Genomic DNA, 26,591 nt, shown 5'->3' on the forward strand with positions numbered 1-26,591 from the left:
TTGATGCATCCATTTACCAACTAAACCTAACTGAAATTATTTTTACAATATTTAAAGTATGAATGCCTGAAAATTGAATACCTCAGCATCCATTTTCTCTGAGCAAATTGAACAATAAAGTGACTTAACTCCGTTGAATCATACTTCAGGTCATCTTTAGATGAAATAGCAGCCTCTGGAAAACTGGCCTCGCCATTTCTGTGTCCAATTCACCTGAGCCCATCCAATGTTTCCCACGTCAATTGTGTGCCACATGCCACATGATGTCATGGCTATGCCTGTGACATTCTGCAGCCTTCTGCACTTCTAGGCACTCGAATTATCGAACTTGGCTGTGATGAACCATTTTTGGATTTGCCCAGAGAATTTGAAGAATGCTGTATGGTGAATAGGTTGAAGTTATAGTCAATGTTGACAGCAGCCCACACAAGGTACAACCTTCTACAGCACAGAGCTGGATCTTTCATGATCTGCATTTGATTGAGACATTATGATAATGGAGGCATTACCTCAGCAGAGTCAGACATCGTTTAGACCAGCTGAGTTTCTTCAGCATTGTGCTTTTACTTCAATCTCAGCATCTGCAGACTTTCATGCTTTGTCATTCCACATGTGAACATTTCTATAATCTCCATACAGATAAGACAGAATTACTATTTCCCTTATTTCACACTGCAGCTTAATTTCCAACTTCCATTTGCAAACCTTAAATGTTCAAACAATGATACAACCCTCAAAGATGTACCATAGATATTTGATTCTTCAGCTCTTACAATGTAATCTGCCTTGTTCTCGGAACCAATGTACCATAACAAGGCAGGTACTTTTGATCACATTTTAATCTACAACTTACTCAGAAATTCAAAACATCCAACAGAACTAGAGCATCCAGGACAAACTAGATCAATTGATTGCCACTTCATCCAAAATTCTATACATTGAGGCTACAACAAAGAGAATTAATCAACTACAATCTACCAATGGTCCTTCAATGGCAGCTCTCCAATCTGTGACCGCCACTGTCTCGCAATGTCAGGATTGCTCTGCATAGGAGTTTTTGGCAAGCTTCCCCCACCCCCTAATCACCCAACAAAGCAATCACTATTTCTTCAGTTTTTAGAGTATCAAATTTAGAACTTCTCAACCAAACCGTGGAAGCATTTTTACCCTAGGTATTGAAATGGTTCAAGAAGGCAACTTGCTCTGGACTTGTAGTAATATGTACACAATGCTGAGGGAATTTCTCAGGGTGGATGTTGAATTGATGATTCCCCTAGTTGTGGCATTTAGATCCATGGTCTCTAAAGAAGATATTGGCTATTTAGGTCAGAGATTAGGAGAAAAAAAACCTGCAAATGCTGTAAATCTGTAAGAAATCAGAAAATAATGGAAATAGCAGATCAGATCTCATCTGTAGGAAGAGAAAACAGTTAATATTTCAGGCTGGGGGCCCGTTGTCAGAGATCAGAAGAAATTACTTCAGCCATAAAAATCGAGAACTCCAAAGTGCATTTTTTGGTATTCCCAACAAAGCAAGTTGTGGAAAGTCATCTATTGTGTATATTCAAACATAAATTGATAAGTTTCTGGATATTATATAAAAAGTGGCATGGAGGTAGAAGACCTAATTAAATGATGGAGCAGGCACAAGAAACAGAATACCCTCTTCCTTTTGCCATTTCCAATTTTTAAACAAACAAATTAACAAAAGAGAGTGAATCAGTCAAACAATTGTGTACAAATGAATAAAGCAGACTACAGATAACCTCCTTTGCCTTGGAAACCATAGGCACCGTGACCAGACAGCTGCTCACAGTTGCTCTGTACACCTGCAGTTTTATTCTCTAATTCCCCCAACCACCCCCCACCCCCCCCCCCCCCCACACACACACACACACACACACACACACACACTTTTTAAGTGCCTCTGTCTTGGTGCTTGTAACTGAATGAGTGATGGCACACATGATAAACTGCTTGCAAGCCAGCACGCAGGAGGCCTGTGTTTTTCATTGAAAGGTACATAACTGAGAGAAAAAGAGAGAGCAAGTGAGGTAGTTTGCTAAGCATGCTGTATTTTTATCATGGAATAGCTGCAGCACAGAAAGAGGTAATTTGGCCCATCGTATCTGCATTCTCTCTTCCATTCTCCAGAGCCCTGCAAATTTTTCTCATCATACACTTCTCGAATTCCCAGAACAAAATCTTCCTCCACCAGCCACATAGGAGATGAATTCCCAATTCCAACCATACAATGTACAAACAAGATTTTCCTCATGCCACAATTAATTATTTTTTTCCTGTGACCTCTAGTCCTTGACCACTCTATAGTTGCATCAGATCCCACCTTCAGCCTTTTCTTGTCTAAATAAAAATAGTTCAGGTCTCGCCAATCTATACTTGTAATTGTAGTCTCATCCCAGGATCCATTCCCGTAATCATCCCTGCCTACTGCCTCCATAGCATTTGGATAATAAGGCACCCTGAATTGAGTAGAAAACTGCAGTTGAAGCAGGGCAGTGGTTTATAAAACTCAGAATGTCTTTGTGCTTTTGCATTCAAAGCCCCTATTGATAAAGCCCAGCATTGTGCATGCCTTATTAACTGCTTTTCAACTCTGCTCTGCCACATTCATTGAATTTTGCCCATATATCCCCTGATCTATCTGCTCACACATTTCTTTTAGAACAGTAAGCTTTGTTCTATTTTGCCTCTTCTCAATATCTCACTCGGATTTCTATGTGCTTAGCTTCATTTGCCAAGCAGCTGCCAATTATATCAGCCTGTTTATATCCTGCTCTGATTTATCACCATACTTTTCACACTTCACAACAGCGCCAAGCATTATGTCATCCACAAATTTAGAAATGGTGGCTTACACCACCAAATCCAGGTCAATAAAAAAAAAATAACAGCATTACCAACAAAATACGATTATTCATGACCTGCAGTTCAAAAGCAAACATTCACCTTGACACTGTTGCCTGTCCATGCTAACATGTCTTTCAAATTCAAGCAAAGGTTTAATTTTACAGAACATTGACAAAATGCATTAGGCACAATGGATAGATTAGTGGAAGCTGAATGCCATGATGAATCTAAAGCTAAGGCCTGCTTTCTCATTCTCACATGTTGATCTTCCAGTAAGAGACAACCTAAACCAGGAAGACCTCAGAGACACATAAATTGGTGTAATGTTGGATGAGTTTCAATGCATCTAACTTAGGCAAGCTATGACAGATCTTCACTCACAGTTTCTTATAATTATTGCACCTCAGATATAGTTTGTAGTAGAAGACCAGATTCCTTCTAGTTAATTTCCTGTGCAAGAACAAATTATAAGGAACCTTGCTCACCAGAGCAGCCCTCAGAATCTCAGATCTGGGGTGAGGGGGGAAAGGTGGAAGAGGATATCAATGAATGTTTGCTTTGGAGGAGTACTGTTGAAAATGGATCAACAGACAAAATAAAGCAAAAACTATCAGAATGCATCCATGGTAGACCTTAAAACCACAAGATATAGTAGAAGTAGGCCATTCAGCCCTTTGTGTCTGCTTCACCATTCCATTATGAGCTGATCCATTTTTCCACTCAGCCCCACTCCCCATAACCCTTGATAACCTGACTGTTCAGATACCTATCAATCTCTGCCTTAAATGCACTCAATGTCTTGACAACCACAGCTATTCGGTCTAGGCCTTTCAACATTTGAAATGTTTCTATGAGGTCCCCCTCTCATTTCTCTGAACTCCAAGGGATTCAGTCTAAGAGCCGTCAAATGTTCCTCATGTGATAATCCTATCATTCCAGGAATCATTCTTGTGAACCTTCTCTGAACTCACTCAAATGCCAGCACAAAACTGAACCATGTAGTCCCAGTGAAGCCTCACCAGCGCCTTATAAAGCGTTAATGTCACATCACTGCTCTTTCATCCTTTTCCTCGAGATACGAATGCTAAAATTGCATTCACCTTTTACACCATCTACTCAACATGAAGGTTCAACTTTAGGATATCCTTCAATAGGATTCTCAAGTCCCTTTGCACCTCCAAACTCCACATTTTTCCCATCCCAATAATAGACGGCCCTTTTATTCCTTCTACCAAAGTGCATGACCATACACTTTCAACATTGTATTTAATTTGCCACCTCTTTGCCCATTCTCCTAATCTATCTGTCTCTCTGCAGCCTCTCCATTTCCCTGTCTCTATCTGCCCCCTCAACCTATCTTTGTATTATCTGCAAATTTAGCCACAAAGGCATTGGTTCTGTAATCCAAATCATTAACATACAACATGAAAATGTGGCCCCAATACCGACTCCTGTGGAATACCCCGGTAATAAATAAGCCAACAAGAATAGGATCCCCTTTATTCCCACTCTCTGTTTATGGCCGATCAGTCAATGCTCCATCACTGCTCATATCTTTACTGTAATTCCCTAGGCTTTCATCTTGTTAAACAGCCTCATGTGCAGCACCTTGTCAAAGGCCTTCTGAAAATCCAAATATACAACATCCTTTGTCTAAAATGTTTGTGATTCCTTAAAAAAAATTGCAGTTTGTTTGTCAGGCAAGATTTTTGCTTAGGGAAACCATGCTGACTTTAACCTATCTTGTCATCTTGTCATGCACCTCCACGTATTCTGTAACCTCATCCTTGACAATTGACTCCTACAACTTCCCAACCACCAATGTTAGGCTAACCAGTCTATAATGTTCTGCTGTTTCCCTCCCTTTTTGAATATCAGGGTGACCTTTGCAATATTCCAGTCCTCCAGAATCTATTTATTCTTGGAATATCATTACTAATGCCTCCACAATCTCTCCTTTCAGAACATGAGGGTGCATTCCATCTGGTCTGGGAGACTAATCTACCTCTAGACCATTTAGCTGCTCAAGCACCTTCTCTCTGGTGATCATGACTGAACTCACTTCCCTCACAGCCTTAAAAGTAAGGTATACTGTTCATGTCTTCCATAGTGAAGACTGATGCAAAATACTCATTCAGTTCCTCTGCCATCTCCTAGTCTCTAATTACAATTTCTCTAGTGTCATTTTCTGTCGGTCCAAGATCAACTCGTCTTTTTCCCACTCTTAATACTCTTTTAAAAAAAAGCTTTTGGTAACCTTTTTGATATTAATATGACTCTTTCCTTTCAAAGTTTACCTATTCCTTCCTAACAACTTTCTTAGCTGCCTCTCTTCCCACTAATTTTTGCTTCCATGCCCTTGATTTCTCTCATCAGCCCCAGTTGCATCATTTTTCCACGGAAACATTTATTTTTTAGAATATGCCTGTCCTTCAACTTCCTTAGTTCTTGCAGAATTCCAGCCATTGCTGCTCTACCATTTTCCTTGCTAGTGTGCCTTTTCAATCAACTTTCGCCAGTTTCTTTCTCATATCTCTGTAGTCCCCTTTATTCTACTGGTAAACTGACACATTTGATTTTAGTTTCTTCATTTCAAACTGCAGGGCGAATTCTATCAGATTACCTTTGGTTCGCTTATCAACTCTGTTTCATTAAACAATACCCAATACAGAACTGCCATTTCCCTGCTCAGATGAGCCACAAGTTGTTCTAGAATCCATCCTGAAGGCATTCTGTAAATTCTTCTGCTTGGGATCCAGCATCAAACTGGTTTTCCCAATCAACCTGCATATTGAAATCCCCAATGACTATTGTAACATTGCCCTTTTTGCATGCCTTCTCTATCTCCCTCTGCAGTTTGCACGCCACATCCTGGAGCATACCACTGCCCTAGCTGCCATCTCAACTACCTACTCTGGGTTACTGTGCAACGGCACCACTTCTGTTGGCGTGGACCACAGGAGAGTGGGGAGCAGAGACACAGCGCTCTCCCACCAGGTCCACCACCTTGTCTGACTGCTGATGCAGGCTTTAAATGGACAGTGACCACAATGGCAGACCAGCAAGAGGCTCTGCAGATGAAGTACACACACAGGCAGTGTGCTATTGGTGAATTGCTGGCAAGGAACCCACACAGGCTGTGGGATGCTAGTGACTCATGGTCAAAGAACTCACGCCAGGTTGCGGGCTGCATGAGAACCAGGTATTGGAATCGGGATTTGAAAGAAAGCTGAGGCCAAGGAGGGCTCCTGAAGGACCTTTGGCGCTGCAGGTTTCCTCATCGCGTTGGAGGTTTTATCTTGGCTTGAGTTGCAGATGGTTTGAATTGAACTGGAATCTTATGCAGCTGCAGGAGCAATGGAGGTGAATCCACGGTCCTGAGCTTCTCCAGCACGTCTCTGTATTGCACTTGAGCCCAGAATCTGCAGAGTTCTTGTTCAATCTTTCAATAATCACTTCCTTTGTGAAACCTGTTACACTGGAATTACTTAACCTTTTTGATGATTTGTAGGATCTAAAGGTGTTGCAGAGTATTATTGTTCTTATTGGGCCTTAGAGAATTCATGTAGGGCTCAAGCAGATCTTTCAAGGCTCTTGAAATGTTACTTTAGTATTCTGACCATCAATTGAATTAGAATTCAAATTATGTAAAGGGCCTTCTTATGTGCATACATACCCCCCCTTCCCCTCTCCTTTAAAGATAGGTTTAGTTAATTTTATAAATATTTGGTTTATCGTGATCAACAAAATGTAAACTCCAGCAGCTTCCTAATGTGTAAAAATCGACCAATTTCCTGTACATCAAATGATTGGAACCTTATTCAGTTATTAACATTGTAAGGATACACCTACATTGTTAATATTCCATAGCTCATGGTGCAAAAATATTTATACCCTTTGTTCTTTGAAATATGATATTGAAGAAAGTCCCTTTTTCTTCAACCTGCAGTGCATCAGTTATAACCCAGATCATTCCGAAGCATCTTGGAAGAACTTCAAGAAAAAATTCACTGAAAATATTGCATTTCTTGACAACATAGACTCCAAGTTTCTAGCAGCCATTTGGGACACTTGCATAACTTGAACAGAAATAATAGATCAAGGTATGAATTGCATTTATTGGGTAGGTTGTTATTATTATAATTCCTTACCAGCCTAGCATTAATCTTGAGCTCTTCTTCATAATTGGACGAAAACAAGTGTTTCAAATAAAGATTGTGGTTTATAGCATATCCATTATAAGCTAAAATGTAGCTTTAAGGTAATCCCATTTATGTCTAGAGTTAAACATTTTTTTAAAATGTTCAAGTGGTCTTTTCATAACATTTCAAGTGGAATGAGGATTTCTGTCTTCACCACATTTCTGATGGTAAGTTCCAAATCCACAATATTCTGAATGAAAAAAATATATCGTCAGCTCTAATCTTTTAATGATCATTAATCATTATTGCATAGTTATTGCCTTATTTTTCAGAAAAATTATTCTACCACGTACCAAAGCTAAGTTATTGCTTCAGGTCTCCTTGAAATAGACTTCAAAAAAAATCTCTGGATGGGTGAATTTACAGCATGTAATATTAAGAATGCACCACATATTATGTTGTATCTGAATATGCTAATGTCACAGCACAAGGTGAAACGTTGCAAAATTTCCTTTCAGAAATTGTCCTTGAACTCTCAATTGGTCCAAAATAACTGATAGGCATGATATTTCTCTGGTTAAACTGTGATGGCTACATCACAGTGTGGTACAGTTGCTACAGAGAAATGTAACAGAGGTCAATCCACAGGACTATAAGAGTGGCAGAGAGGATCATTGGAGCCTCCCTCCCCCATCAATGTGATCTACCGACATCATTGAGGACCCCTTCCAGCTCACACATGACATCTTTCAGCTGCTCCCATTGGGAAAGAGATACAGAAGTATCAGAACTGTATTTCTATTCATGAAGTCTTCTGCTGACAGTCGTCATTAACATATCCACACCTGCCTCCTGAAGAATGCTTCCAATCTGACAGGCTTTTGGGGATTTTTCTTGATTATGATGAAAATTCTTCTGTCATCAACAGTGGAAGTTTTCCTTGGAATACCAGTTCCTTTGTGATATATTGAGCTCATCAGAACACTCTTTCTTCTTCATGGCATTCTAACCTGCTTATTTTGGTAATCCTAATGTTTAGATGATGTCTTCAACAGTTTTATTCTCGTTTTTTAGCCTCATAATGGCTTCTTTGACTTTAATTGACACAGCTCTGGTTTTCATGTTGAGAAATGGCAACTACAGACTCCAAAGGGGATCAGAAGCTAAGAAGCAAGCCTAGTTCTCTTATACCTGCACCGATGAAGCAATTAAACATACCTGAGTAACCACAAACATGCGTGAAGCCAAATGTCCCAAACATTATGGTGCCCAGAAATGAGAATACGATGTATAAAAAGTGTTGTAATTTCTACATGGTCAAATCAAAAGTTATCCAAATAACCTTGAATAAAAGCTGGAATGTGCACTTCAATTACCTGTGAATTGTTTGATTACAAATTTAAAACTGTAGAGCACAGGGGAAAATAAAAGAAAAGAGTGTCTTTGTCCCAAACATTACGGAGAGCACTGTATCTAAGCACTTAACACCCACAAAGCTGTAGTACACAGCATCTTTCAGCTTCTCCCGTTGCGAAAGAGGTATCAGAGCTAGCACTGCCAGGCTGAGAAACAGTTTCTTCCCACGGGTAGTGAGAATACTGAACAACGAAAGAAACTGCTCACACTTACATCCAAGACCCTCATATTTACGAAACGATTTTTATTTATTTATTTGTATAGGAACGTAGGAAGTAGGAACAGGAGTAGGCCAAAAATGGCCCATCGAGCCTGCTCCGCCATTCAATAAGATCATGGTTGATCTAATTTATGACCTAACTCCACCTACCTGCCTTCTCCCCATATCCCCTAATTCCTCTATCATTTAAAAATTTATCTAACCAAATTTTAAATATGTTTAATGAAGCAGCCTCAACCACTTCCCTAGTTAGAGAATTCCAAACATTCACTACTCTCTGGGAAAAAATTATTTTTCCTCATCTCTGTCCTAAATCTACTCCCCCGAATCTTGAGACTGTGTCCTCTCATTTTAGTTTCCCCGGCCAGCTCAAAAAATCTTCCTACATCTATCCTATCCATACCCTTCATAATCCTATATGTTTCTATAAGATCTCCTCTCATTCTACTGAACTCGAGCAAATACAATCCTAGACGATTTAATCTTTCATCATAAGTCAACCCCTTCATCCCAGGGATCAACCTAGTAAACCTCCTCTGGACCGTCTTCAAAGCCAGTATATCCTTCCTCAAATATGGAGACCAGAACTGGACACAGTACTCCAGGTGCGGTCTCACCAGTACCTTATACAGATGTATATCTGCATTCTAGTCCGCATTATGTATTATCTTCCTGCATGTGTGTTATGTCTGGTTATAAGTCTGCGTGTTTTACACCGTGGACCGTAGAACACTGTTTTGTAAGGTAATGCTTGTGCAATGAGATGACAATATATTTGACTTGTCTTGAAACTGCTCAACACAATCTCAGCATCGGAGTGTAATTTACATCTTGATCAAGATATTTGAGGGCCTTTGAAAGAAACAGACTCCCTTGCAACATTTTCCCCACATAACTGAAAAATAGAAATAAAATACACCACAAATTCTTAAGTAGTTTACATTTTCTTAACGGTGTGTGAACATTTAGAATTTGGTCAAAACCAGGTTTCAAGTCAAATGTTTTTTCAGCCATTGAGCTCCTCTAGCTGTGACTACCTAAATGACATACAACAATGGAGCCTTTCAATATTTTGTTACAACCCATGAGACTTCTTCTGAGGTATTCTAATCTGATTCACCACTACCTTTTTCACCATTCCATTGCATGAAAATGATAAATCCTATCTCTTAATAGTTGAGGTATTTACATGAATCAGTTGGACATCTGCTTAACATTTTGTTTCCTAATTCAGTCAGCAAAAATAACTACAGTGCCAATAGAACTACAGTTTATTATTCAAATCCCTATTTACAAAATGCATATAATACTGAGGCAAGATTTTACATTCATGTAATGGTTATTAAAATACATTATGGTTTGAGTTAGAAAAATTCTCACCTCAAAAGAAAAATTCAAGACTACCGTTTTTATGGTTTAGGATTCTGTGCAAGTTAAATACATTTTCACACAGAACTCATCCAGAACTGTACTTGCACTTGAAAAGGCGTGGGAAAATGGAATATACTAACTTATTTTGGCATCAAAAGAGAAAGATGTTCATTGGCAACCATCATGCACGTACATGGAAGGATATTTCAACTTTATGAGTTGAGTAAATTAATCAGGGGTTATATTTACACTGTGCTGTGTGGTTTAATAGCCGGAACATAAAGCCGCAGTGCTCAACTGAAATTACTGCTGCAAGTCATTGAACAGCCTGAGGAGAACTGGTTTGAAGAATGATATCACAGATATAGAAGCAAGAATCCCATTAGCCTGTGACAACTGGGAGGCTGTTATGGTTGAGATGAACATCCAGAGAGGGCATCAAAATACACAGGAACTCCTACAAAAATATTGAAGGCTTCACATAACATATTCTATTGTTGCAATTGAATTGATGACTGCTGTAATAAATATAAAGATGCAAGTAATATTTTGTACCTTTCAGCATTGAACAAGTAGGGTCATCACTTTCCATTAGGGTCTGCTTTTCTATACATGGTCCCACTATTTGTTTGTTCAGTGTCGTAGTAAGTACATCTAACACATGTAATTGAAAAGTCCAACTTATTATTTCAATTTAGCACCCATTGATACCACGATTAAGGCCTAGACATTCAAATTCCTTTACTGTTATGCACAAATACAAAAAAAGATAATAATATACAAAATTCATCAACATTTGCCTGGCTTATAGACACACAAAGAGGCACTAAAGGCATTTCCCGCCACCCTCAACAATAAGAGAGAAACAACGGATAGTCCCTTCAGAGACCTGAGTGTCTGTGGATCAAAATCAATAGCATTGTCAGGGTGCAGTGCTATTTTTTTTAGGTGCCAGAGCTGACAAAATGCCTGCCATTTCCTATATCCTCACTCTATATATGTCGCACCCAATTTGTGTGCCTGGTCATTATATGAATGAGGCAATGAAGTTGCCCAGTACATGAAATTAGCAGGTATACAAATTGGGTGTAAATATATATATATATATGTGCATCAGCACTTGCGTTTGTAAAATTACATGGACCTCCTCTAGTTCAGTGGAATCCTGAGCTATTTGCAGATGGCACCAGGACGAGGGTTGCTTCTAATTCCTGGAAACATATTGTGCCTGACCCTTTGTTCACACACAAGTATTTTTTAAATAAATAAATATATATATATATATGTTTTTATATGTGTGTGTGTGTGTGTGTGTGTGTGTGTGTTTATATATATATATTTATATACACACACACACACACATATATATATATATAAATAAAACAAGATTATAGTCTATCACTACATTTAGTGCATAACTGGTACAATAAAACATATATCTTATTTAATTTAAATGACAAAATATTGCATGGTTGCACTCACTAATTCACATAAAATATAATTATCAACAAGTAAAGAAAAAGATGGCAATCATGTAATTTACCAATTTAAAACTAATTACCTATTTACCAAATGCCACCAATGAGAAGTTTCACAATAATTTCCACAAAGGGTCAGGCATAATATGTTTTCAGGGATTAGAAGCAATCCTTATCTTGGTGGCATCTGCATACAGCTCAGGATTCCACTGAACTAGAGGAGGTCCATGTAGGTTAACAAACACAAGAGCTGATACATGATTTATGAGAATTCTTGAGCATGTTGTTTCTACGATTATGTTCATGTGACTGAATCCCCTCTCACACTCAGCAGTACTAATAGGAATAACTTGTGAACAGCTCAGTAATGGGTGTAAATCTTGGGGATTGCGGCATCCATGATCCTCCACATAATCTCTGAAGGCATTTATGACAGAGGAAGAAGAAAGCTTAAATCTTTTACAGAGAGATGATATTGCAGCTTCTCCATAATTAGCTGGTATTTCAGCAGGTCAGAGCCTTTACAAAGACACACATTTCATTTAGCAGGGATTTGAGGTTCAGAAGTTTGAAAATCTTTCAAGGATGTTGTCATGAAAATTGTTTAAGACTAGTAAGAAATTGTAAATAATTAATGGACACAATCTTGTTATTGCTTGTTAAGGTCATTTCTCCAAACTGACTCTTGAGCTTCAAGAGTTTTTGTACCTGGTTGCTCTTTCAGTCCATGCAATGATTTTATGCGCCGTTGGATCACTTTGTTTATTAACAATCGTACTAGTGCATCTCTGTAAACACTGTCAGTAAATCAAGTTCATCCAACGTGTCCAATAGAAACTATTCAGGAGAGAATCTTTTCAAGAGACCTTCATAGGTTTTCCTGTCAACTTCCAGATCTTGTTTCACCCTTCACTGCTTTTTCAAAATGAAACCACAGTGCTTCATAATTTTGCCTCACTTCTGAAACTGTTTGAAACGAGCTAGCTATCCAGCTGATGATCAGAACACACCCTATTTTGCAAATTTGTTGAGAGACACCTTCAGACAGTTCCTTTTGATTTAGAGGTGATCTACTGTAAACAGAGTACAAATTGTCCATAAACGAGTGAAAATGATTAATTCCATGAACATCTCTCACTGAATCACTACTGCAAGTTCTAATCTGTGATTAAGACAGTTGCCAATTTATCACTTCAGGATAATGTTCCTTGAGAATTGTAGCAACACCAGATTTGACACCAAGCATTACACTCACCCCATCAATAGTAAATGCTACAAGGTTCTGTTTCAAGCAAGAGTCATCAAACCCATGGTTATTGAGACAGTTCAATCGATGCTTAGCAATAGTTGCAGCTTTCTGATCAGGCAGTTCAATTAGATCTAAAAACATAAAATGGGGAGCTCTGTCCTTATCAGTTCCACATATCAAATATACTATTAGAGTGGGCTTAATGCTCAGGCTTGTTGATTAATCAATGAGAACAGAAATTTTGCCATTTCTCTGCTTGATATGCTAGCAAAATTTTCTTTTTTATATTAAGGGCTAAGTGATTAATTATCTAAGCACCAGTGTGAGCTTTTGATAGTTTGTGATCAACTTTTTTTTCTGAGACACTTCAAACCTGTTCTTCGACCGCCTCCATAATAGGAGACTTGGTACATCTGCCATTCATTTGACAGCCTCAACCCCTTAGAAGTGAAAAGTGTCTAATTGCTTATGTTTGCACATAATTTACACCCAAGTTTATCATTCTTGAAGTATAACCAGAAGTATGTTTCCATCTTTTTCTTCCACAATTCTTCAGTCCAAACAGCTGAACAAGGATACAAGCCTGACTTCAAAGCACCATTACTTTCAGAACTGCATTTGGACCCCACTAGAAAATTTGAACTGGAGGCAAGTGAAGTACAGGGTTAAATGCAGAGTGGTGCCTTTGCAGAGGGACTTCACCAGTCCGAATCAAAATCAAGGGGAAAGCTAGTGAAACATGTAAAAACACAGAAATGGTGGAGGAACTCAGCCAGTCTCACAGTGTTAGGAAGAGGTAAAAAATATATCACTGATGTTTCAGTCCAGAGCCCTTACTTAAGGTATAAGCAAAGAACAGGAAGGTGTCAGAATAATGACTAAAGAATGGAGGAGTCCAGACCAACAAAGGGTGTTATTTGGATATAGTAAGAGAGGTGAGAATTTATTTTGACTCTGTGAAAGGAGACAGAGGGAAGAGCAGGAGACAGAACTAGAGGAAAGGAGACAGGGGTAAGAAGTGGGGGTGGGAGTGGGGAAGAGGTTTAACAGAAACCGTAGAAGTCAATGTTAATGCTTTCTGGTGGATGCCCAGATAGAAGATGAGGTGTTGTTCCTCCAATTTGCGGGTGGTCTCAATCTGGCAGTGCACAAGGCCATGGACAGGTCTGACAGCAAGGGAATGGGACGGAAATTGAAATGAATCAGAATTTACTGTCATGTTTTGAGGCAGCGTCACAGTGCAAACATTTTCATAAACCACGCTTCAAAAGAAAAAAGAGAAGTGTCTGTGGTTCATTGTTCTTTCAGATATGGGTGGCCGCTGGGAGATCAGTGATACTGCTGAGGTGCTCAGCGAAGAGATCTCCCAGTGAACCATGACCGAGGCTCAGCTAGGGACTGTAGGACACTTTCAGTCATCGCTGAACCTCATACCCACAACTCCAGGGGGCATCCATTGCAGAGACCATCCCCACGACGTCCCTCTCACCCATCTCAAGCAGCAGCAGAAAGCACCCACCTCTCCCCATCTTCAAGCCCAGGCACCGTGCTACGTGAATCTAAATTCGACCCCATACCTAAAAACAACTCACCTCAGCACTCCTACCGATATCACTGTTGCCCTACATCCTGCCTTCAGGCAGAGCTGATGAGCATCGAGGGTTGAGCAGATGGGGAATAATGTGGTTTCTATGGCTGACGGTGCTGCCCATTAAAAATGGCATGGGACCCCTGAGCACACGACAAACTCCATCTTAGGAATGTCACACCAAGTTGGTAAGGTCATGCCACTGACATAATGGAGATAGATGTTGGTGTGAAACAAAACAAGGAGATTTGAAGAATACTGTGATCATGACAAACTCAAAAAAAGCCAACACCCGCTTCCATAAAATCCCCTGTATTTAATATGCGGCCGCTGTTAAATTCCCCACTGTGCCAGAGCAGTGTTTTGGTGAGCTTCAGCACTACTGCACCCCTGAGAACTGGGCATGCTTTAATGCAGAATAACATTGAGTTGCTATGTTAAAGTGACGACAAATCACCATTAAGCGTATATGGCGCACAAAGTTGGCTGAATTTTTAATTGCACACATCTGGATAAAGAAAGGCGGACACGCAGGCTTTCATAGCTTTGTGGTACTCAACCACAGAGCATAGGTAAATCTATACTATATTGCCAAAGATGACCTTCTAACAAATCACTTAGACTAGACTCAAATGTACTTGTGGTAAAAATCCAAAGATTTACTAAAACGCATTTCACTGAATTGCAGCTGAGCACACTTCTCTGTTTGTTTCAGATGGGATTTGGTTTAATTTTTTCTTTGGCCAGAGAAGGCAACATTTTTATTTATTTTCTAGTTTTGTGACACTTCACTATAACAGTAGTTATTGCTTTTTCCTGATGGTCTTTTTATAAAAAAGGTATTTTCATTTCTTTTCAACAATGGATCATACTTATTCTTAACCTAAAATCAATATCATTTGTTGATTTCTCAAAAGTCATTGATGGGCTTGCTACAAGACCAGTTAGGAAATCACATCAGGTGGATCTTGGGTAGGAGGAACACCATGCTATTCCTACTGCAGACATAGTTAAGACATCATTCAGAATCTACCTACATGTATTACAATGGCTTGTACACTTGTCCCTTTGCACAGGTCAAGTACCCCATATCCAAAATGCTTGGGACCAGAAATTATTTGGTTTTTGGGGTTTTTTTTAGATTATGGAACTAAGCTGCACAGTAGCATCAGCAGTCAAACAGCCAACAAACAACAGAAGGCTTTTTGAGCACCGATATAATACCGCAAGTAGAAAAAACTTCACCTGAAATAAGGTTTAGCACTTAGCCAAAAAAAATCTTAATCTCTGCTTACAAAAGAAGGCCACATCCCTGACCACCTCCCCACCTCTGCCACCGGTCCCCAACACCTCCCCACTGCTACGAGCAGTGCCAACACCTCCCCGACTATGGTCCCCACTCCTGCCCGGGAGCCCAAGGTCCCTGCTTCTACCCGGGAGCCTGAGGTGACTTCATTGATGCAGACAGCACCGCACCCGATGATGAGAATGGAGTCGTCGTCACTGACTCCGACTGCAGCCAATGCTGTAGAATTGGACCCGGCTTCGTTTGGCATCTTCCTGACCAGAAGCAAAGATTTTTTTTTACTGTTATTGCAATCACCTGCTTTGTACCACAGAGTTCTGTTGTTATCAAACTGGCACCAATAGAGTGTCAGAGCCCAACTTGGGCAAGTAAAGGTGTTGAATTTTTTTCCACTTGGATTTTGGATTTTTTTCAGTTTTCTCATCTTCAGATAAGGGGTATTCAACCTGTACCAGGAATGAGTTGCACCTTTTTTGAGCATCTTAATAAACAACTGCAAGGTTGCTTCACGCTGGTGAAGTATGGAGCAAATATAAAGTCAACATTTTGTAATGTTACAAAAACAGTAAATAACTCAGTTGGACCTGATTTGTCAATGTAGGCTCCTTTGATTTTCATTACTTTCGGTATATTGATGCAGTGCTCACTACACAAACATACCAGCCCCTGTCAGACATCATCAGTTGCTATTTGGAGCAGGAATCCAGGATTACCACACAGAGGAATTCTCTTTGCATTGAAGGTGGACAGCAGCACCTCCATTCTGGGAGCTATTGAGCCAGCGTTGTATGGGATTTGCAGCCCTCTTATAGTCACACAAGTACTTCTCCTGCCTAGATATTTATCAATTTTGCTTTGCTTAGATTTTGCTTTGCAGCAACTTCATAAATCCCTGTTGCTACTGATTCTTTTTCTTTGACAGCGATAAATGTAGCTTGTTGACAATATTGAATTTTCAACTCATCCACAGCAGCCACCAAATCCTGAGGCTTAATTTTGGACTGAGCTTGTAACTATCGCATTTGCTTCGGACTGGGAAATATGCCGTGTAGCGGCTTGCAATAGTGGATCCCGATGATATCTGAATGCTACATAGTGGACTAATAGGAGCAACATCAACAGAACTTACACAAATCCATCACTGTTGATTCTGATGATCACCATTGATGAACAGAAGCAGGAACTTCATGAGAAGAGAGCACAGAACCAAATATTACCTAGGGTAGCCTGCTCCAAGTTTCCCACAACTGTTTAATTCGAATTTCTGCTGCCATTTAATACCTTCATTTGTTTTTTTTTAAATATACATATATACTCTTACAGATTTAATGATTTGAGTCAAAGGCTAAACTGGATTATCAGAGTAAAAAGACTAAAAGGTCACTCCAATGTGTTAAAACACTTCATCGGGATCTTAAGCCGTATGTGCACAATTTTTCTCATACGTGTTCTTTCATATTTCAATCAAAACAGTAAAATTATCCTGCAGGTGCAGTGTTAACTGCAATATTAACTAATTGATTATTTCAAGCATTATAATGTAATTGCTTAGCATTGTAATTGAATTGTTTTATAAGTAAATCAATTATATAATTAAGAAAATGTTGTTGCATATAGAACACAGAGCTACTTAAAATCATACGTGACTTGAGGTTCTAAATCAGATTCCAGAGTCAAATTCCAACTGAAGCTGGAAGCAAGAAAACATTGAAAAATAAAATCTAAACAGCTGCCAACTGCCTAAAATCTCAAAGATCCTGAATGAAGCCCCATACCTACTGCTTCACGGTTCCTTACCTTGAAAAAAACACTTGTTATTGTCTACTATGTGGATTTTCTTTCGCTGTTGACAGGCAGCTCGATGCAGCTCACAGTGATTCTCATAACGCTCCCCATCAGAGCCACAAACAGGTAAATAACTTGGCTTGCACTCTTGTACACATACACATTCAGGCAGGTTAGTCTCTTTGCTGATGACACACTGCTGCCCACGGGCACAATAGTTCTTTTGACAAGCTCCATACAGATCATCGTGGCCATAATGCACTGCAGAAAGATAAAACAAAATAAAGTTAAATCTTGTGTTGTAAATATTTCAATGCTGCCATCCAATACATGACCTTTGCCAGAGACTTGATATTTGATCACAGTAATTAAATTTATTCTTCTTGGAGTGGAGAAGGTCAAGAGGGGTCACAATTAAGATATATAAAATTATGAAGGATAGAGATAGAGTAGACAGCAGAAAACTTTTCCACAGTTAGATAAAACTCGAGGCCATTGATTTAAAGCAAGAGATTCAGAGACTGACCCCTTTCATCCAGAGAGGAGATGAACTACAGCAGCTGAGTGTTGAAAACATTTGGGAAGGACACAGAGATGCAAGGGAGGATAAATAGAATATAACAAAATTTGATCAATATTATTTGAAGAATATGAAATAAATGCTGGAATTTTTACAATTCAAATAAATCAAATAACATCCAAAAATGGGAAAGCAGAATTGGACATGAAGATTAAAAGACATTTCGTGTTCTGTGCTTTTATTCTTGTGAAGATTATCACCTCTGTTTTACACAGAGAAGTGTCCCAACACTTGGAATCACTACCTTTTCCAAGAAAGTTTCAGCGTGGGGGTGTGTTAATAAAAGGATGATCTAAACTTCTTAAATAATTTAGAAGAGGAAGACTGAAAGACTAACACTAAAAAAATCTAGCAAGGTGGTAAATAAGAAAATATACATTGTAGGGAAGGATTTATATCTCACTCAGCTGCCTTGTTCCTGCTCCTTTCAGTTTTGCCAACTGATGAGGAAAGTTCATTTTAAAATGTAAAGGGTTGAAATGAAATCAATTTAGATAATAATAATGGGGAAAAGAATCCAATAAATTAAATGTAAGCTTATAGACTGGTTATAATACATCTGCATAAAACATTAGTTTCAACACAGTAGGAGTATCTTCCATTTCCAGTATCTTATTTTTATTTTATTTATTTATTATGAAAATCATTAACCTAAAATGCTATTTTACTTTTCTCTCTTAAGATGCTCCCTGATCTGTCAAGCATTTAAAATATTCTTTAATTTTTATTGGATTTAGCTCTGATGGTTCATACTTATTACCCTGACAGTTTGCACTATCCAGCCTTTTCACAGCTCTCACCTTAGAGCAGAATCAAATCCATGATGATGTACCATCAATAATCACAAAATATTGGACTTGTGAAACTATCAGGCTTTTATTAACTAGAGACTGGAACAGCCATCAACCTCATTGACTGATCGAAGCAAAGAAAAAGGGGGAGCTTGCAAGGGGCAATAGGTAGGATGAGTCTCGGGTGGTGTATCCTGCCACCAGCAGCCAATCATAACAAATGCCACACATGACAAAATTAAATTTGCAGCATCTCTGAAAGGGGAACAGAGGGACAGATACCTTCCAAATGAAAATCCAGTAAAAAAAAATCAAGCCCACTAATCTTGAGATTTGTGGGAATAAATCAATACCCACATTATAATAATAAATTTCAAGATCAATGCTCCAGCATTAAGTCTAAATGGTACATGTTCTGAAAGAAATAAAGCTTGAAATATCCATCAAGGAGTTGTGGTAGCTACAATCCCAGAAGTCATATTTTTATTGTGTTCACATTCTCAAAGTTATGAACAATATCTGCATCTACCAAATTATCAACCAGAAATGGCAGCCAGATCTTGAGGTAAGGCAAGACACATCCTCAGGGTAAAAGAGGTTTTTTTTGTGGAGCACTGACTAGAATGCATGATCATTAAGTGATGGTGCATTCTTTAATGAACATTGAACTGATTGCTTAAACAGGCCCCACATCTTTTTTTTTTAAATTATTAAAACTGAATGAATTCCTAAATCCATAAGGATTGTGAAATACAATAATGGAAAGTTTAATCAACAAAGATTGTGTATTAATGGTTTTTATAAGTTTCTATTTTCTGAGAAAACTAGGGGTTCATTTAGAATATAGATTTAAAATGTATTTTAATTAAAGTAATTGAAGTAATACAAAATAAATTGAGATGCAAACTTGAATTAGATTTTTGCATTGTACCAGAAAATGGATATGTAATGCCTAAACAGATTTTTTTTTTACACTTTAATTTTTAAAATAATCAAAATATAGAATTGCAACCTTCACTTCCATGGTAAAGTGTATAGAATGACAGAAGTAAAAACTCAGTAGGTCAAACAGTGCATCTTATATTGCAAAGATAAAGATACATAACCAAGGTTTTGGGCTTGATCAAAATGATGGGTGCCTGCCTACAATTTGTTCATACACTGAGGAAGGACTCAAGCCTGAAATATTGGCTATGTTTCTTTATCTTTGCCTTACGTAATAAAGTACACTGTTTGATCTGCTGAGTCTCCCCAGTTTTGTGCTTTTACTTCAATCAGACTTTCATGTTTTACACAGAGTGACAGAAGTCAGGATGTACATTGACCAGCCTTCTGTTGGAAAGACAATGTGCAAATTTACATCAGAAATAAGCATTATTGATAGCTGCATAGGAAAGGATGCAAAAATGGAAAAGTGTATCACTTGATTTGGCAAGGAAATTGTTAATAATGAAGTATCCAGTCCTTTAATTTAATACTGGAATACATTTGCTCTTCTAATAATGGATATTCATTAAACAGTATGTCAATAAAAGGTTTGAATGGAGCATTAATATAAAGCTAAGCCTAAAATTGGAAACTGGTATCTTCTTTACAGATTATTCTACAAAAAGCCAGCATGGACTTGAAAGGAGAGGGGTAAGGAATAATTGGGGGACACTGGAATTTACATACAATAGCAAGGAGAGAGGTCAGAACAGATGATTCTCTTTTGTGAAGAGAATTGTACATGATGGAAATGATACACTTAGATGGCCAATGGCAGGAGGTGGAGTGTTCAACTTTCTTAGAGCAATAAAGTGACTGTTTGTTTTTATTACATTATGTCCGAGATATTAGTTATTTGACGACTGCAGCAAGAGTAAATAGATTTTGTACATGAAATCTTGGACAAACATCTTGAGAGGCAAACATTAACTGACTTTGAAAGAAGGGAGATCATAATGGAAATGACAATTTTTGAGGCCAAAGGGACAAAGTTTTTTTTAAGGTAGGGTGGTGTAATGACAATGGGAGAATTCATAGAGATGGGTTTGTGCCTGAGTGGAGCAAACCATTAAGTATATCTGTTTACATGAAAACTGGAGCAGTTAGGGAACTGCTAATAGGGAACAGGGAATAGCTGGTCTCATAGAAATTGTGAGAGAAAATAAGAGTAAATTTAGGGAAAGTTGCAAGACAGTATTGGAGGTACTATAGGGATCTGCAATTGGGAAAAGTTACAGAAATTACCATTTAGATAATCAAAGCGTTAGTAACAAAGTTGTCCTTTTATTATTGTTATAATCAAGTCTGAGCAGTCAATGGGAAAGAGAAGCTGGACTTGGCTTTGTATTTCTTCAAATAATGTTTTAGAAGATGGGCTCAGAGCTTGATATTATCCAATGGGAAATGAGATATTTGCTATATCATTCAATTCTGTGCCCATTAATTCTGCAGGGAAGATGTGGAGCACTGAAGGGTTGGGAGTGGTGAGAGTAAGGAAGCAATTTTTTTTTAATGGCTTCTATGGCACTGAGGTGGAGGTGAGAGTAAGCAGATCCTGAAACACTGACTGAATACATCTACCCATGAATGATGCCTGACCTGCTGAGATCCTCCAGTAGCTCATTGTTTGCTGAAAGATGCATATGCTGAAGAGATTGCAAGGTTAAGGGTTTGACCATTGGACCATTCTAAATCAGTGGAACACTTTCTCTCTGGAGTTGATGCAAATTAAATTGGGATTATGAGGCTTTACACCAGTCAATTGGCAGCTGGAGTAATTTGACAGCAGAGGACAATACTTTTTGTGATCGCAGATGCTTGAACATGATTGGCAAAATATGAAAATGGCGAAGTCAAGGGCTATCTGTACTTTGTATGAAGGGTGAAAGAAAGTGAAGGGTAGCCGAGAACTCAAAATAGGTTTGGAAAGTGCAAGTAAGGAGAATGTGAAGTCACTCAGAACAAAACAATTTTTTTTTAATGAGGGGTAATTGGGTAGGAGTAGAAGCCAGATATGTAATGGAACATAGGAAAATGTACTTTAACAATGAAACACACTCTGATTATGTGAAGCTTTGACTGACAAGTGGCGCAAGCTACAACCAAGTGCACAAGCTTTCTTCAGGTCACTACAAATGAAAATGTAGGCTGAAGTTTCAAATCTCAAATATTAGTTGTTTGCTGCAATGAGACCTGGCTAAGAGAGAACACACCAGATACTGCAATCCAACAAGAGCATTTGATCATTCACAGACTGGATTGGAACTCAAATTCTGGCAAAGAGTTGAGAGGGGGAGGTGTGGTGAGTGGGTTGGTGTATATTTTTTAATTAATCCTGGATGGTATATGGACATCAGGGTCATGTTGACCTCCTCCTCCACTGCCTTAGAGCAAATCTTGATTAAATATAGACTCTTCTCTCTACCCTGAGCATTCTCATCAGTGATTCTCACTAGAGTTTATATCCCTCCCGATGCTAATTACAAAGGGGTACTCATGGAGATTTATTATGTGATTAGTAACAAGAGGAGGCCCATGTCAATGGACTACAAATCAAAGTCAGTGACTTTAACCAGGCCTGCTCAACAAAATCCTGCTCAATTACTACCAGCACATAACCTGCTCTACCAGAGGTCCCAGCACACTTGATCATGGCTGCACCAAGATAAGGAAGGCCCACGGTTCTTTCCAGAGATTGGATTAAGGCTAGTCAGATCACCTGACCATGGTCCTTCTGCCTGCATACAGACAGCCTAAAAAGAGAGGCTCCAGCAATCAGAACAGCCAAAACGTGGACACAGGAGGTGGAAGAAGAGTTACAGGACTGCCTCCAGTTAGTGGATTGGGTGGCATTCAAGAACTCAGCTGAGATTCTGAATGATTAGATCATGGTCATTACAGACATCAAAACAGCTGTGGGAAAGTGTGTCCCCACCAAATCTTTCAGCGTTTCCTTTAACTAGAAGCTCTTGATGAACAATGAATTCCTGAACTCACTGAGAGCCAGATCAGAGGCATTCAAGTCCATAGATCCAGAACTCCACACAAGGAGCATGAACGACCTACAGAAAGACATCCCAAGGGTGAAGTGGAGATTATGGACAAGAATGGAAACAATGCTGGATTCCTGACAGCTATGACGTCTTAAATTACGTAATCTGCAACAAAAACAAATCCGGTACAGAACGAGACAGCAAATCTTCACACTCAGATGAGCTGAATGCCTTTTATAACCAATTTGGTCAGTACCATGTTCATAACAATCCTCAATATACTTGATCCCTTTATGGTGCCAAGTGTCTAGGATTTTATTTCTTGATGTTATTGATATAAGCTCATTTTGAAACAAGGGTGATTTTGATGTTAACCCCACTTTTAGACCTATACATTTATTAATTTGTTGCCACATCCAAATATGTGTTTTAGAATGGGGTTATCTGTCCTTCCATACAATAGTTTAATATTCCATTTGTAAATTAAATCTTCTGCTATCTTCTCACCTGCCAATCAGGAATATCCCCTCCCTCAAAAAAATGCTATAATTATAAATTTCAATTGGGTGGGTGGGTGGGTGGGTAGGTAGGTAGATAGATAGGTAGATTTTTAAAAATTGGTTAATCATAGTCCACCCATTGAATAATCCCAAGTAAGTTTTTCCATGGTGAATTTTGGCATCTTAGAATTCCATATAAATTTTCTGACATGCTTGTGGTATAAAAATGGACAAGGATTAAATGAAATATTGCAGACTCGACATCAGTTTCATCTTCATACAACTGATCCTGCCAATCAACGCAATGGCAGGCTCCTCCACAATCTTTGCAAGCAAGAGGAGGTAATTCAATTTATATAAATTCTATCCTTACCCCTAAATATTTAATACCCCCTTGTGACCCTTAAGTGAAGTAAAAATGCAGAAAATTCCACAATTTCATTTGGACACTGAAATAAACAATGAAGATCCCAGATATACATATTGGCTTCATGTTCCTCCACATGTAGCCCTTTGTGGTGCAATATTATTATTTTGGCATTTTTATCTGTGAATGATGTCACAGGGACTGGCTTCAGTAATGTATTGTGTTTTTCCGGGCCAGATGGGGCGATGGAGCTGAAGGAAGGGCCCCACGTGAAAAGTGGACTGCGGGCTTGTTTTCAGTAAAGGTTCTGAACACTAAGCTTAAAGTGGTCTTTATTTTATGTGAACTCAGCATAACACCCTCAACCCCAGAATCATGGTTGTGAAAATTAGTAACTACATCTTTTCCAGACAACATATACCATCAAAGTGATCATTCAGAAACATTCACAGATGGCAAAGGCCCTATTTAAAATGAGAGCAACCTCGAGAAAGAGGCAAAAATGGATGATCAGCTGCCAATCCACAGGGTCATCAAGGGGTTAATGATAATGAGAGTTTATTGTCATCAATACAAGTATGATGAACAGATCCACCAAAATTCTGCATGGCTATTTAAAATACACTAACCAACTATATGTACAATGTCAAATGCCACAAAAGAGAAAATAAGTGACGTTGTAGTAGCGTGAACAGTTCTTTTGTAGTCCTGGAATAATGTTATGGTTCATGTAAAAAAGGGAAGTTCAAAAGCCTGATAACTGCTGGGGTTAAAAAAATCAGTTCTTGGACCAAGAAATGCCAGACTTCTGGCAGAAAAGGCTGGAGGGAGGGAGGGAGAAAGCACACACGCAGGATGAAAGGAATCCTTTATGATGTTGGCTGCCTTCTTAAAGAGGTATGAGTGAAAGACTGAGAAAATGAATCTGCACCAGGTGGATTGGATGGCTAACAAGAGATTTGAATGGGACCACTGGATTAGCAGGTACTGTTCTGGAACAGTATTGACAGAGGTGGTTGAGGTTGGCAAAGAGCACCAATGAGTCAAGTTTGGAAACTGATGAGGTTGAAGATGGAAAGCTCAAAGTTGTTTGAAAGGTAAAATACTGGAAGACTGAATGATGGCTATGAAGAACCAGGCATTTTTTAGGATTATCTACAAAGTCAAAAGCAAAAGGTGACAAAGTTAAAGACCCAGAATCAGTATTTCAGCACAGGAACCCAGAACTCCTGCTAGAAAGGAGAATGTAATGAAAGATAAAGAATCACAGGATCTGTGGTGGGGAAAGACTGAAAATTGATTGGAAAGAGAAATCAAAGTTTGAAGTCTCTAACCCTTCCTCAGAGCTGGGGCTGGGGAAGTGGAATAAAACATGAAAGTCTTTTGACAATGCGAACGAAGTAAAAACATAATGCTGGAAAAACTCAACAGGTTAAATAAAGATACATAACCAACATTTCAGGCTTGAGTCCTTCATCAAGCTATGAACAAAATGTAAGCATGCGCCTGAACAAAATGGTGGGGGGGGGGGGGGGAGCAGAGGAAAGAGCACAGTCCCATGTAGGCAGGAAGTAAGTATAGATGGATACAGGAGGGAGAGAATCCCAGCAAACAGGGAGTGGGGGATGGCTCTGTTAATGAAGATGGAAGGGGGATGAGAAATGGAGGAAAGTGATGGAAAAGAGGGAGAACAGGGAGTAGGCTAGAAGAAACTGGAGAGATCATGTTAATGCCATCCAGTTGGAGAGTACTCAGAGTGAAAATTAGGTGTTGCTCCTGTTATGTACCAGACAGCAACAACAGAAATTAGCCCAGACAGTGCTATATTTAAAATAATATTTTTAAATTATTAATTAACTGTAATATAGCACTTTATCTAATCTAGCTAAACTTATCTACTTAACCCCCCAACTGTGCGAGAATATAATTGTGTATGTGAGTGGAATGCCTTTGCCACTACAGCTCAGACCTAATTCTGGAAAGGCAGTCTCAATAAATCCAATGTTGACATGCAGGTTTAAAATTGATGAGATGCTCAGGCTTTAGATGGATGCAAAGAAGCTCATGAAGTAGGTGGGAGCGACCATAGTGACAGTTTGTTTATTAACTCACAAAATCCTTGTTGAGGTGCTTCCAGCAATTCAGGCAAGTGGCAAGCAAAACTCTCCTCTTCTTTGGAGAGAGCTGCTCACAACTTCTAGAATCCTTTCTGTGGGTCAGCTGTTCACAGTGACCTTCACTTTTTTTTGGTTACAGAGTGATATTCTCATTTCCTTACAACATGGAGAAATTAGACAAATTGTCTATCACCACACAAGCCATATTCAGCACAGTAAAGGATGCTTCTCCAAATACTGCCTCTTTAAAATGGCCACTATTCATTCACCTGTAACATGGGGAAATCAGACAGATTGCCTCTCACCACACATGAGACCACTTCAGTACTGTATTACTTCCAAGAGCTCTACTCCACAGCCCTGCTTTTTTAAAATGGCTCCTGAGCAAGCTGTATTGTCTTAAATCTGTTGGTCACATGGTCTCTGTTATGTCTGAGTTACTTAGGAGGCTTCTTAAATAACTTAGAGATGCAACATTGAAATAATAATTTACTTACTGATGCTTTCCACCATCTCAGGAAATTGTTCACACACCTCATACATATACATACACCTCACAGTGGTGCCCTAGTTACTACAGTGAGAAGGGTGTATTCTTACATGGTTACAAAATCGTTCATATTATCCTGACTATATAACACTCTCAGCACCTGGGTTTTCTAGGGCTACTTCGTTTCTCTTCAGATGTATCCAATTTAGGAACATGCAGTCCTCAGCCTGTCTCTCAGCTAACAATCAAATGGCTGCAAGGTTTTGTTAAATTTCTTTTCTTAAAGTGACAGTCCCATACAAATGGAAAATGAACTGAAAATGGGAGCCCATAATAGTCC

The 26,591-nt window shown here is 38.9% G+C and overlaps 1 protein-coding gene across 44 annotated transcripts in view; it reads right to left on the minus strand.

Moving 5' to 3' along the window:
• LOC138743264 (follistatin-related protein 5-like) overlaps positions 1 to 26,591 on the minus strand; it is a 795,256-nt gene that overhangs the window by 297,694 nt on the left and 470,971 nt on the right. For all 44 annotated transcript variants that reach the window (XM_069898295.1, XM_069898291.1, XM_069898292.1 and 41 more), the window contains one exon: positions 17,439 to 17,687. In XM_069898295.1, coding sequence (XP_069754396.1) covers positions 17,439 to 17,687 — 249 coding nt within the window. The remainder of the gene's footprint in view (positions 1 to 17,438; positions 17,688 to 26,591) is intronic.

This window comes from Narcine bancroftii, chromosome 9 (genome assembly GCF_036971445.1).
Source record: "Narcine bancroftii isolate sNarBan1 chromosome 9, sNarBan1.hap1, whole genome shotgun sequence".
NCBI classification, from domain to species: domain Eukaryota; kingdom Metazoa; phylum Chordata; class Chondrichthyes; order Torpediniformes; family Narcinidae; genus Narcine; species Narcine bancroftii.